Source organism: Papio anubis, chromosome 1, assembly GCF_008728515.1.
Source record: "Papio anubis isolate 15944 chromosome 1, Panubis1.0, whole genome shotgun sequence".
Taxonomy (NCBI): Eukaryota; Metazoa; Chordata; class Mammalia; order Primates; family Cercopithecidae; genus Papio; species Papio anubis.
This window is the reverse complement of record NC_044976.1, coordinates 158,184,817-158,197,899: the sequence shown is the minus strand read 5'-3', so window position 1 is coordinate 158,197,899 and position 13,083 is coordinate 158,184,817. Positions and strand designations below refer to the sequence as shown.

The 13,083-nt window shown below is 50.7% G+C and overlaps 1 protein-coding gene across 1 annotated transcript in view; it reads left to right on the top strand.

Moving 5' to 3' along the window:
* OPTC (opticin) overlaps nucleotides 1-8,470 on the top strand; it is a 13,185-nt gene extending 4,715 nt beyond the window's left edge. The window contains exons 5-7 of the mRNA XM_021928380.2: nucleotides 2,548-2,643; nucleotides 3,186-3,381; nucleotides 8,251-8,470. Of these exons, the coding sequence (XP_021784072.2) occupies nucleotides 2,548-2,643; nucleotides 3,186-3,356 (267 nt within the window). The 3' untranslated portion in view covers nucleotides 3,357-3,381; nucleotides 8,251-8,470. The remainder of the gene's footprint in view (nucleotides 1-2,547; nucleotides 2,644-3,185; nucleotides 3,382-8,250) is intronic.
* The last annotated feature ends 4,613 nt before the right edge of the window (nucleotides 8,471-13,083 follow it).

The window sequence follows — 13,083 nt, the reverse complement described above, 5'->3', positions numbered from 1 at the left end:
CCACCCACCTCCACCCCCACCACCACCCACCTCCACCACCCACCTCCACCCCCACCACCACCCACCTCCACCACCCACCTTCACCCCTACCACCACCAGCACCCACCTTCACCCCTATCACCACCACCATCCACCTCCACCACCCACCTGCACTCGCTCTACACACTTCCACCACCACCACCCACTGTTTTCATCCTTTTAAATTTGCTATTTATTGATTCTTTCAGTTGCAAGAAACTGATTCTGACCCAAGAAAAGGAGATCCCAAGAACCTCCATGAATGGAAACAGCACTATTAGGCCTAATGGGCCTGTTACTGGCTGAGTATCCCTAACCTGAAATCCAGAATCCAAAATGCTCCAATAAGCATTTCCTTTGAGCATCTTGTTGACATTCAAAAAGTTTTGGGTTTTGGGGCATTTTGGATTTTGGATATTCAGATTTGGGATCTCAACCTGTACTGGGAATGGGGGTTCAGAAGTCAAGGTGGACAACTCTCTCCCTCTTTGGGGCACAAGGCCTCTTGTCTTGGCTTCTTTCTGTGCATCTGCTCAATTCACCTGTCTGCTCACCAGCGTCCTCTGCACACTCACAGGTTCTGCTCCCTGAAAACTTACACATGAGTTTGGCTTGGAATAGTGCTGATTCTGGCCCTAAGTCTACATATCCTTTTATTTCCAAAACCCGCCACTAAGTGACTGATTAATCATTGTCTTTCTATGATCAAATGCTCAAGAGAGACTTTTTTGTTGTTGTTTTGAGACAGATCTCGCTCTGTCGCCCAGGCTGGAGTGCAGTGGCATGATCTCGGCTCACTGCAACCTCTGTCTCCCATGTTCAAGCAATTCCCCAGCCTCAGCCTCCTGAGTAGCTGGGATTACAGGATGCACCACCATGCCCAGCTAGTTTTTGTATTTTTAGTAGAGATGGGGTTTCACCATGTTGGCCAGGCTGGTCTCAAACTCCTGACCTCAGGTGATCTGCCCACTTTGGCCTCCCAAAGTGCAGGGATTGCAGGTGTGAGCCACTGCACCTGTCCAAGAGAGACTATTTGATTGGTTATTGGCTGGCCAGTTTTGATGGGAAGGGCTAAGTTATAAGACACAAATATGCCCCCTGGGGCGGCCCTTTCAATAGGGCTAGGAAGAGCCCCAGGTATGTTCGCCCATGTGCTCTCTCTCTCTGTCTGTCTGTCTGTCTCTCAAGTAGTAGAATCTTTTATGCAATCTAATTCCTATTTAGAAGCATCAAACAAACCAAATTAGACTTGTATTTTTGAAATAGGATGAGGGCACAGAGGCACACCTGCTTGCTCTCTCGCCCCGCCCTCCCCAGTGCCTTCCACCCTCTCAGCCTTCTCCTGTCTACAGTGGTCTTTGAGGGAATTTTACAGAACACAGTGTCACTACCACTGTTGTGGTGGAAGAGCACTAGACTGGAATCAGAAGCCTGCCACGTGACCTCGGGCCTCAGTCTTTCGGTCTCTAAGAACAGGATTGCATGATCCCTGAAGTTCCCCACTGCTCAGCCTCGGCAACATCCCAGCTGTCTCCATATTGGGGGGTGCCGCTTTGCCTTGACTCAGAGCTGTTTTCTCAGCCCAGGATAAGGCCTGGGCTCGGGAGCCACAGAGACCTGGGTTTGTGTGAGAGTCACCCAACCTCTCTGACCTTGTTTTCTCATCTGCAAAATGAGGGTAATAATACCTGCTTGACACAGCTGCTGGAGGGTTAAATAAGATAGCATTTACAAAGAGAACAGGAGGGTTAGATATGCATAGCAGATGCTCCATAAATGGTAGCTATCATTTTTCTTTGCTCCCTGAGCCCTGCTGAAGGCTTGTCTCTTCCCAAACCCTTCTCTGATTAACACTGTCTGATTCCGAGAGCGCAGTCCCATGCACACGCTGTGTGCCTCTCTGTGCCTGCAGTTCTCATTCTAATAGTCTGACTGTCTCCCGAGTGTCTGCTCTGTACCTGCTCCTCACCCAGAGCAAGGACGATAAACAGAGCATGGAGGATGCAAGTTAGATACCAGGGAGCAGGTCATGCCAGTGAGAGGTATGAGACTTACGCAGCTCTGGGGTCTCCTTTATTGGAGGATTTATTGGAGACACTGATTGGGAGGTCTTGTCTAGATAATTGTCCATGGCCCCAGGTTTAGCATTTGGAGACTTGTCACTGGGGAAAGTCCCTTCTGATAGCAGAGAAGTTGAGGCAGAGCTGAAATGTCCCCTGGTCCTCCGTTCTACCCTGTCCCTGCCCCTCCCCTGCACCACCCAGTGTCATTACCAGCTGATTAGTTCTTTCCTACTTCAGTGGCTGGCACCTCAATGGTAGCAGCTTTCCTCCTGCATCCAGTTGGAGTTAGTGTCTGTAAGCTCCTTAAAGACCTGGGCAACCCCTGTGGCACCCAGCACAGAGCCTGGCGCATGACTGATGCTAAGTGAGCCCCGAGTGAACAAATGTCTCTGGCCTCATAGCCATCCTCACTGCCAGGGTCCAACATGTTGGACCCACCAGCCTCCTACACTCTGTTTTCTCCCAGGCAATGGAGAAGCTGCAGTTCCTTTACCTGTCAGACAACCTGCTGGATTCCATCCCAGGGCCTTTGCCCCTGAGCCTGCGCTCTGTACACCTGCAGGTAAGGAGCCTCACCCAGAGCAAGGGTGATAAACAGCATGGAGGATGGAAGTTAGATACCATGAGCAGGTCATGGCAGTGAGAGGCATGAGGCTTAGGCACCTGTGGGGTCTCCTTGATTGGAGGGTTTATTGGAGACAAGAATTGGGAGGTCTTGTCTAAATAGTTTTCCATGACCCCAGGTTGATTTTCTCCATTTTTTTTATTTTAAAAACACTTTCTCTCCCTCCATCGCTTTATTTTATCTCACCCAACTGCTTTTCCTTCTTTCTTTTTCCTACCCTCTGTCTCTTTCCTTCCCTTCAGTCCTTCCCTCCTTCCTCTCTGCCCTTCTCTTCCTCTTCTTCTGTGCCCTCTCTCTCCATCCATCCCCCCTGGGGCTCCTCTTCTCACCCTTGTTGTGTGGCTTTGGCCCTAGATGCTTCAGTTTCTCCAGTTGCACCAGAGCAGGCAGAGCTCGTAGGGACAGCTGATGTGAGCCTTTGGTGCTGCTTAAGGGGCAGACCGTCTTGGTGGGGCTCAGCTGGTGTGTGTTCTTCCCAGAATAACCTGATAGAGACCATGCAGAGAGACGTCTTCTGTGATCCTGAGGAGCACAAATACACCCGCAGGCAGCTGGAAGACATCCGCCTGGACGGCAACCCCATCAACCTCAGCCTCTTCCCCAGCGCCTACTTCTGCCTGCCTCGGCTCCCCATCGGCCGCTTCATCTAGCTCAGAGCCCTTCCACTCCTCCCAGGTAAGAGGCCTCCAAGGACCATGCAGGCATGGGCCTCCAGCCATAAAGCCCAATATCTTTCAACAGTGATCTTTAGCCCAGGCATTAATTGACCTCTTAATCCCTTGCAAAAATCACACACACGTACACGCATGCATGCACACACACACTCATGTACTGAAATGTCTTTCAGCAGCCAAATTTGCATTTCTTCATCTTCTTTCCTTGACACTTATGGCTCCTGGCTCAGAAAATAGCAATGTCTGCAGTGGAGCACTTTTCCATATTCCCCATCTCTCGTACCCACACAGAATGCCAAGAAAGCCGTGGGAGAGGAAGAGGGGGAGGAGGAAGAGAAGGAAGAAGGGGGAAAGAGGAGAAGCAGTGATATGCTGGAGCCAGCTCTTACTACTTGCAGGAACCGATTATTAAATTTTCCAGAATTTTGCAAGTCAGTTGTTAAACACAGCCATTATGAAAAATTAAATTATATAAACTCACAATTATATATTATATTGAAAACAAATGTAATAATTATTCAAAAATCATCATTTTTCAATTAGTTCACTATATTTCACTATTAACCATGCCCTTGAAGTTATTTCTGTCCGTGGTATCTGTATGGGGGAACCTCTAGGTAATGGTGTGCTCCTCGGAGCTCCCCATTCAGTGACATCACATTGGTGGTTTAAAATTGGCCATGGTAGGGGTATTTACACTACAGAACTTGGTAAACGCTACAAATTGAGATTTCCTTTTTTGAGAGCTGACTATAAAATGTTTGCCTGCATACCACTGAGGAGAAAGAATAGGTACTTAAACCAGCTCCCTCTACCCGCACGCCATCCTACTGGGGTAGATAGGGTTTCTATAGGGCATTCCTTCATTTCGTGCTCTTCTGAAGCCAGGGCCTCCTGTTAGATTTGGAGGGAGCCATTCATAAGGATGGAGAACTGACATGAATCTTCACCCAGACGTGCTTCTTGTAGTACTTACCTACTCCGTGGCTCACTGGCCAGTCTCTGAGCATGGAGGGCTCAGCCAGCTCATTCCTGGCTACTGGGGTTTCCATCCTTCCCATTTGCTCCTGCATGTTCGACCACCAGAGGGCAGCCTTGTGCAAAGATAAATATATAAAAATAGCAATTACTCACCTTCTGCCTTTTGGATCCTGGGCAGGGGCTGCTATGCTGGGAGGATGGGAAGAAGGGCAACTACCATGTAGCCAATGATTTGTTCCTTGAGTTAGAAGGGAGAGGAGATGCTACCCTTCTCCTCACCCTTATAAGGAGGTTTTGGGCAAGGGGAATGTGATGGATGGGCGCTTGGCCTCACGCCTCATGTCAAGGCATGAGAGAGGGATAAGGCAGGGAATTCACCTACTCATGCAGGAGGATCTTATGGAGCACCCACTGCTACGTGGTAATAAGATGGTGCACAACAGAAACATATTCCTTTCCCTCACAGAGCTTAGAATGTAGTGCAAAAGATAGGTGTGAAACAAGCACACTAATAACCACGCTATTCAACTCGTAAAAGTGCTATAAAGGGTATGTACAGAATGCTACAAATGCTTACAAGAGGAAGACCCAGCTTAGGAGTCCAGAAGATCTTGGAGAACTGACGTTTAAGCTGAAACCCAAAGAGTGGGAGTTAGCCAGGCAATGAGTTGCCAAGGCAACTATTCAAGGTCCCTGGTGGTCCCCGAGTCAGGAGGGGCAGGTGTTTCTTGTGGGCTACATGGAAAGGAATTCAAGTATCTGCCTCCCCCCACCTCTGTCTGGCACCTCACTGTGCACTTGGATCCTCACGGCGGTCCTGTAAGCAGCCAAGTCAGAAATTATTATTCACATTCTTCAGATGGAGACATGGAGAACTAGAGACCAGTCACTGACCCCAGCTCACACGGGTGACTCCGGGTTGGACCAGGACTCAACACACAGGCTACAGACTGGCAATGGGAAGTCTTGAAGGTGGTGGGAGGTGCCTTCATGCCATCGTGGTACCTGCCTTCACTCCTAGGGAATCTAGGATTCCAGCGCACCTAGCCCCAGGGGAGGACGCGGAAGGCAGTGAGCCGAGGGCCCCTTGCCTTTCAGAGCAGCAGAGCTGTCACTGGCCCTTCCTCTCCTTTGTCTCCTCTTTCTGTCTTCCAAGAGTATGTTACAGCGAAATCTCTGTGTGTGTGTGTGTGTGTGTGTGTGTGAGTGTTTTCTGTTTCTCTCTCTCCCTTTCTCTGTTTCATCCACCAATCCTATCCCCTTCCATATCCAATATCCCATTCCATATCCTGCTTTATTGGATTATGGCAAGGCCTAGGCATGCAACAGCTGAAAGCCTAAAGTTCTCCAAATGTAAGAGACCCTGGATTGAGGAATCCAATTTTCTTTTTTTCTTCCTTTTTTTTTTTTTTTTTTGAGGTGGAGTTTCACTCTTGTTGCCCAGGCTGGAGTGCAATGAGGTGATCTCGGCTCACCACAACCTCCTCCTCCCAGGTTCAAGCAATTCTCCTGCCTCAGCCTCCTGAGTAGCTGGGAATACAGGCATGCACCACCATGCCTGGCTAATTTTGTATTTTAAGTAGAGACAGGGTTTCTCCATGTTGGTCAGGCTGGTCTCGAACTCCTGACCTCAGGTGATCTGCCTGGCTCAGCCTCCCAAAGTGCTGGAATTACAGGCGTGAGCCACCACTCCTGACCGAGGAATCCAATTTTTAAAAAAATCCAATTAAAAAAAAGGTTTTCTAGAACTGAGGCTTTTGGGTACTGGAAGCCACATCATTCCTACATGCCTCTCAGTTACTCTTTGCTGAGTACAGAAAGTCACCTGGCTCCTGCTCTATTGTGGGACAGGGGATCTAACAATCCCTGGACTCCTGGAGTTTGCCAGACCTATAATAGAAGCTTTTCTGTGCATCAACTCATTTAATTCCAGCAATAACCCTAGTGAATAGGGATGCTCATCTCGACTGCACATGAAGAAACAGGCTTCTGAAAGGGGAGTGGCCCAAACCCAAACAGCGAGAGAGTGGCAGAGCTGGGATTCAATCCTGGGTCCATCCAGCCAGAGTCTGAAGTCCTGCTCTCTGCCACACTCCAGTGCAGACACCACTTTCAAGTTCCAATTAAAGGAGGCCGGCTCCAGACAGTTTCTCTCCCGAGGCCATTGTTGCTACTCCGGGAGGGGTTCCCCAAGGGCCGCTGCCTCTGCAGCTGTCTCTTGGCTAATCCTCCATTTTTGGCTAGGGAAGCCCAAGGAAGAGAAAGAATGTCCTTGTTGGCTGTCTCCCTGAAGAAATTCTAAACAGAGCATCTGTCCCTCTGCACCAGGGAGGGAGGGAGGAAGAGAGAGATGGGGAGAGACACAGAGAGAGAAACCCCACAGCTGTTGCTTCTTGATCTTGATGTGAACAGCTAGGCCTCCTGTTTCTCAGGGACCTAAAGGCGTTAGGGTTGGGCAACTGGTAGGGAAGGCAGAGAGCACCTCTTTAGCCAGAGTGAGGCCCTCCTATCCTGCAGATGGTAAAGATGGAGAGAATGACACAGGGCAGATGCAAGCCAGACCTGAGAGAGTACAAAGGAAGGGAGAGAGAGGAGGGGCTGTGGGGTCCAGCCAGGCATGGCAGGCAGCTTGAGGGCCTCATGCCAGCCGGCAGTCTAGGTTTGCATCAAATCCACCTCCTCCAACACCAAACTTTCCTAACCTGACTCATCCAGGTCCTTCGTGGCCCAGCAGCACTCATATTTGACCTTGGCAGGAGCACTTGCTCTGGGAGGCACTCTGGTGACTATTCTGCCAGCTCTGTGTGAAGGGGAGTGCCTCCCTCCTTTGGGGCACCCTGTGGCCTTCAGGAGGGTCCTGCCCTAACCCGTCCTATGAGTCTCAGTGGGAGAAGGTCGTGGGGAAGAGGCCAGGGCCCCTCCTCTCCACGAGAGAAAGGATGAGTTTGCAATGACCTCACTTCCCACCCCCACCCCCCGACTGCCTTATTCTCAGTTCCAGGGTCCTGTTTTCCCTAAGGTTACCAGCAAGGCCCGGGGCCAGAGCAGGCTCGTGGAGAAGGGAGGGTGGGAGGGGCTGCTGAGGCTGGAATCCTAAGTTCGGTTTTAGGAGCCAGTCATTTCCCACCCTGACCTGGCTTCGGCCCTCTGCCTTTTCCCTTTTTTCTCTCCCCTGGGAATAGTAATCTTTTACATTTCTGCTGTCAGTTTGCACTTCAGCAAGCTCTTTACATATGGGACCTAATTTGATAGTCCTAACAACTCTGTGAGGAAAGAATTATTATCCCTCCTTTTACTGATAGAAAATGAGAGGCTAAGTACTTTGTCCCAGAGAAAGATGACTTAACATAAACAATCTATAACAGAAAAGAAAGATAGGCATGGGGGTGGAGCTGCAGTGACAGCCAGCACTTCTTGGGAATTCTTGTCAGAGAAATGGGAAGTCCCATCTCCAGCTCCTGGAGCAGAGGATGGGTGCCCCCCACCATGACCTCTGAAATGCTTTGAAAAGCAAGGACTTGGGAGTGCATCACCCAGGCTAGAAAAATGGGGGCTGCCTATGGAACTTGAGTCCAGGACCTGCTCCCAGCAGGATCAAGGCCTGTATCCTTAGGAAGCACATGAGGTAATGAAGGTCTCAGCCCAGGAGAACCTTGGGGCTCAAGGACACATGGCCCCCCATCTCTGTCGCACCCCCACATGCCCGTGTCTGTGTCCTCCTTCCTTCTGGCCAGGACAGAGGCAGACAGACCAGACGGGGAGGTGGCCTCAGCTCGCCCCGCCCCCTCCCTGTCTAGCTCCCTCTCAGCTTTCTCCTCCCACCTCACCTGCCCCTCCCCTCTCCCCCACACAAGACACCAGCTCAATTTTGTCTCTCCTCTCTCTCAAGGTCATCTCTTAGACCAGCGGGCATCACATTCTCCAGCAGCCGCCATTTCGCACGCCTCCCTCCTGTGGCCGCCGGCAGCGTGGATAAAAGTCTCCATGTAGAGGGAGGATGCCTGCTTCTTTCCCCACAGCTCTCACGTCTCCCTTCTCCCTGTGGGTGACAAAGAAGCCCAAGGACCACCTCCTTCCTGCCTCATTGTAATAAAATTCCCCATACTAAGGCCTTCTTGTCTTCAACCTGGCCTGTCCAGCCCTTCCAGACACGTCCAAACCCATGGCCTGGATGTACTTGTGTACTTCCTTTCAAACGAGCCCACACAGAACACCTGCTCTCCCCTTCCTCCTCTCTGCACTCCTTCTGCCTCCTTTTTCTCTGTGCTCCTTCTGTGCCCAGGCACCAGAGCAAATAGCTTTTTGTTTCCTCCTGGCACTACCAGTCCCAGCCCTGCCTTCAGAGTTCTTTTCTCTCTCTGTCTCTCTCTTTTTAAAAGACGGGGTCTCACTAGGTTGCCTAGGCTGGTCTTGAACTCTTGGGCTCAAACGTCCACCTGCCTCAGCCTCCTGAGTAGCTAGGATTACAGATGTGCGCCAGTGTGCCGACTCCAGAATTCTTTTCTCTTGTGTCTAACACGCAGTTCAGACACAGGAGGGAGTGGAAGTGTTTCTTGTTATGGCAACTGTAAAGGAACTGTGATGCAAGGGAGTGAGCACTGGAGTGAGAGTCTGAAGACCGAGTTTGACTACCCCATATCCTGATCACACCAGCACCTCACTCTGTCCTGGCCCCGTGGAGTTCCCTCACTCCAAATCTGTTGCTCAAAGCATATCCAAGCCCAAGGGGTGTGGTGCCTATCCCTATCTTATTACATTTCTAGTCTAAGAACAAAGACACAACCCTCTTCTACTGTTCCCAATAGCACAGACTAACATTGACAAAGAGGGATCAAATGGTAAAGGAGAAAAGGAAGGAAGTACAGGAAATACAGACACACAATCAGTCTAGTCTCACAAGTTGAGCTTTCTGAGCCCAAATCAACTATACCGTGGCTTTAAAGCTGGCTTAGCTGCAGGCCTTCCTGATCATTCTCTGGTCCACGCAGAAGAGAGAATAATCCAAGCTTTTCAAGTCCTTTCTGACCCATCCTGAAACCAAAGGTAACGACCTTTGAATTACACATTGTCCATAATCAGTGCCCCCCAAGGATCACTGGGCAGTCTTAGGAGAGGTGCTTCTCCCACAGAGAGGCCCTCTGCCTCCCAGGACAGACTCCTGGAGCCCAGCACCTGTGAGAGCTGCAGCACCTCTCTTGGAGATCTAAGAAATCCCTGAAGGACGCTGGGCACAGTGGCTCACATCTGTAATCCCAGCACTTTGGGAGGCTAAGCAGGCAGATTACAAGGTCAGGAGTTCAAGACCAGCCTGACCAACATGGTGAAACGTGGTGTCTACTAAAAATACAAAAAATAGCCAGGCGTGGTGGCGTGCGCCTGTAATCCCAGCTACTCAGGTGCCTGAGGCAGGAGAATTGCTTGAACCTGGGAGGTGGAGGTTGCAGTGAGCCGAAATCATGCCATTGCACTCCGGCCTTGGCGACGGAGCAAGACTGTGTCTCAAAAAAAAAAAAAGAAGTAGAAAAAGAAAAGACATCCCTGAAGGAGCCATGCCCTGGGAGACAGGCAAGATGGCAGGTTTTAACCCTGTGGACATACAGTGGAAGATGAGCTTCTGCCTTTGGGGGAGTGTTGGGGGTGGGAGTGGGAGCGTGAGAAATGGGGTGGGCAGAGAAGAGCGGGACCTCCCACAGTGCATGAGGTCCTTGGCTCTAAATAATCTTGAAACACACTAGCCCAGAAAGATGCAAACAGCCCCCATGCTGGGAATGTTCTGCAAAGTAGGAAGGTGTTAAGCAGTTACCCAGATGTTTCAAGCGAAAGCATCCTGCAGAGGAGGGGAAAAAAAAGTCGTCTTTTGGGACTGAAGTTTTCCAAATCAGCTGTGAGCTTGGGCTGTAATCACCTTGCCAACGCAGACGCTACCCCTTTGAAGAAGTCAGTCCGAAAACAGGATCCTTCTTAAAGTCAGCAGATCAGTGCATTATCCCCGCAGAGATGATAGGAAATAGAGAACGACAGGAAGCTGTCAGAAAGTCAATATTTCAAAGGATCAAAGAGTCCTCAGGGTCCTTTGGTTGATGCACCTGTATCCAGGCAGGGCTTTACCTAGTGCTGATGGTGATCTTCTCTGGTTTACGCCAGGGCCAGAGATGTGGGCTGCAGAAAGCACCTGCCACCATCTGTAGGACATCATGCTTGCCCTGCGCATTACATGCATCATTACGTTTCATCTCCATTGTAGCCTGATGAGGTGGGTGCTGCCCCAATTTTACAGAAGGCAGACTTTGGGAAGCTGAGGCAGGCAGATCTCCTGAGGTCAGGAGTTCGAGACCAGTCTGGCCAACATGGTGAAACCCTGTCTCTACTAAAAATACAAAAAATAGGCAGGCGTAGTGGCAGTCGCCTGTAAATCCAGCTACTCAGGAGGCTGAGGCAGGAGAATTGCTTGAACCCTGAAGGCGGAGCTTGCAGTGAGCCGAGATCGTGCCACTGCACTCCAGCTTGGGCGACAGAGTGAGACTCCGTCTCAAAAAAAAAAAAAAAAAAGGAAGGCAGAGAAGTTAAGTTTTGGTCCAAGGTCACACAGTGAGGAGTAAGAGGCAGACTAGATATTCAAATTTGGCCTGAGTGCAAAGCCTGCTGGCCCTCTGGCCTTGGAGCTGCGTGTCTGACACACCTGCTGAATCATGTCTTGCCTCACACTTCCTTGCTCATAGAACATACCCAATAAACCTTGTGCTAGGCCAGCTCGCTCCGCGGCGCGGTGGGGAGGCAGACCTGCTACAGAAATCTGCCCATGTAAATGGCTCCTTTTCTACCCCTCCTCTCCTGATGTTCCTAAGTGGTGGCCCCTGCACACCTGGTTTTCTCCTCTAAGCTTCACCAGTCTGGATCTCCCTTCCCACACCCCCTCCCTTCCTATCTATTGTCTCTGAACCCAACTTCTTGGCTCCTGTGCTCCTATTCACGGGATTTCTTTCCGCTTCTGTAACCCTGAGTACAATAGGCTCCTTCCTGCTTATTGGTAAACAGAGTCACAACAAGCCCAAGTGTGTTCTAGGCCAGGTTTGAGCTCTTGATCGAGCCTCTCTCTCAGCCTTCTTGTTCCAGTTTTTTTTTCTAACGGGAACATGAACTCCTAGAGAGGTGGCCTGGCACACCCCTGCCTCTCTGCTGCTCCTCTCCATTCCAGAGCACTGCAGTTTGAGGGGCCAGTGGGTACAGCACGAAACTTACTGCCTCATTCCTTCCATGATGTCCAGGAACTGCCCACTTACCTCCTGCCTGGAATACCGGGAGAGAAGTGGGAAAGGGAAAGTGTTTGTTTGTTTGTTGTCATCACCAAGCAAGTTCCCATCACCCCACTCCCCAGGGGTGGGTGGTGTTGTCCAAGTAACTTCTATGACAGCCTGCAAAGAAGCAGAGGCAGACAAGGTGGGGACATCAACACCCCAGAAGCAATAGCACACACCCCACCTGGAACACAGCATCTCAGGGGCTGAAGGGGATGTCCTAACTCTTAACCAAGGAGGTCCCCCGTCTCCCATGAATCCTGAGTCTCAGTTTCCTGAGCAAGGTAGAGAAGGACCCCTTGAGTGTGCAAGGCCCATCGACAAAGAGATTTACTCAGATCGAGGCCCTGCCTCATTCTGACCCACCTTTAGTGTCCTTCATTCATGTTTTTTAATGATTCTTTATTAAGTGCTGAGCACCAGGGTCAGCATAGTAATAAAGACAGACAAGGTCCCCGGCCTCAGGGAGACAGAATAAACAAATAATAGCAGATAAATGATACAATTCAGACAGGGACAGGTGCTAAATGGCAACAAAAGGAAGTGAACGTGGCAGTGACTGGTAGTGGAGGCCAGTGACATGAGATAGGGCGGCCAAGGAAGGCCTCCTGGGGGTGGTGATGGTTGACCTGAGACCTCCCTGATGAGAAGGCAGCAGCCATGCAAAATGTGAGGGGAATGTTTTCCAGGCAATGGGAACAGAAGGTGAAAAGCACAAAGGAGAGAGGAGGCCCATGTGGGCAGCAGAGAGGGCTTGGGGTGCGGTCAGAGGCAGCAGGGCCCTGGGTAGGAAAGCCTCCAAGGATTCTCTCGTGAGTGCACAGGATCCTCCTCTGAGAAACGCACACCGCTCACCGCCTGCTCTCCGAGGATTCTCTCGTGAGTGCACGGGATCCTTCTCTGAGAAACGCACACCGCTCGCCGCCTGCTCTCCCTGTTAGTCATGCTGAAAACACGAGGCAGGAGGGAAAGGCAGCATGATTCACAGACTGGAGGGTGACAGTGACCAGAGCAAGTTTAACCTTTTAAAGAGGAAGGATCTGTTGCTTGGTTACCAGGCCTGCGTAGGGTAATGAGTGGAAATGGGGAACAGAAGTGGAGAAAGAAGAGAGACCTAGAAGCGGGGTGGTGGGGAAAGGGCAGGAACCCCTCGTGGGCTGGAGCCTGCAGAGGGAGGGAGAATGTGAGCAGCTTCCAGGTGTGGGGCTTTGAGGAAAGGGGACGGAGAGCATCTGAAGGAAGCTTGGGTGTAATCGGGCCACTGTCTCCAGAAGACTCAGGTAGGTGTGCTTCACTGTGTCTTAAAGCTTTTAGAGTTAGATATTGGGTTCTTTAGGGTGTGTCTCCAGCTTGAAGTGTGCCTCTCAGTAGAAGCAGGAAGGCCTTATTTGATTTGGGTTACAGGAGAAGCAGAGGCCCCTGTTTGG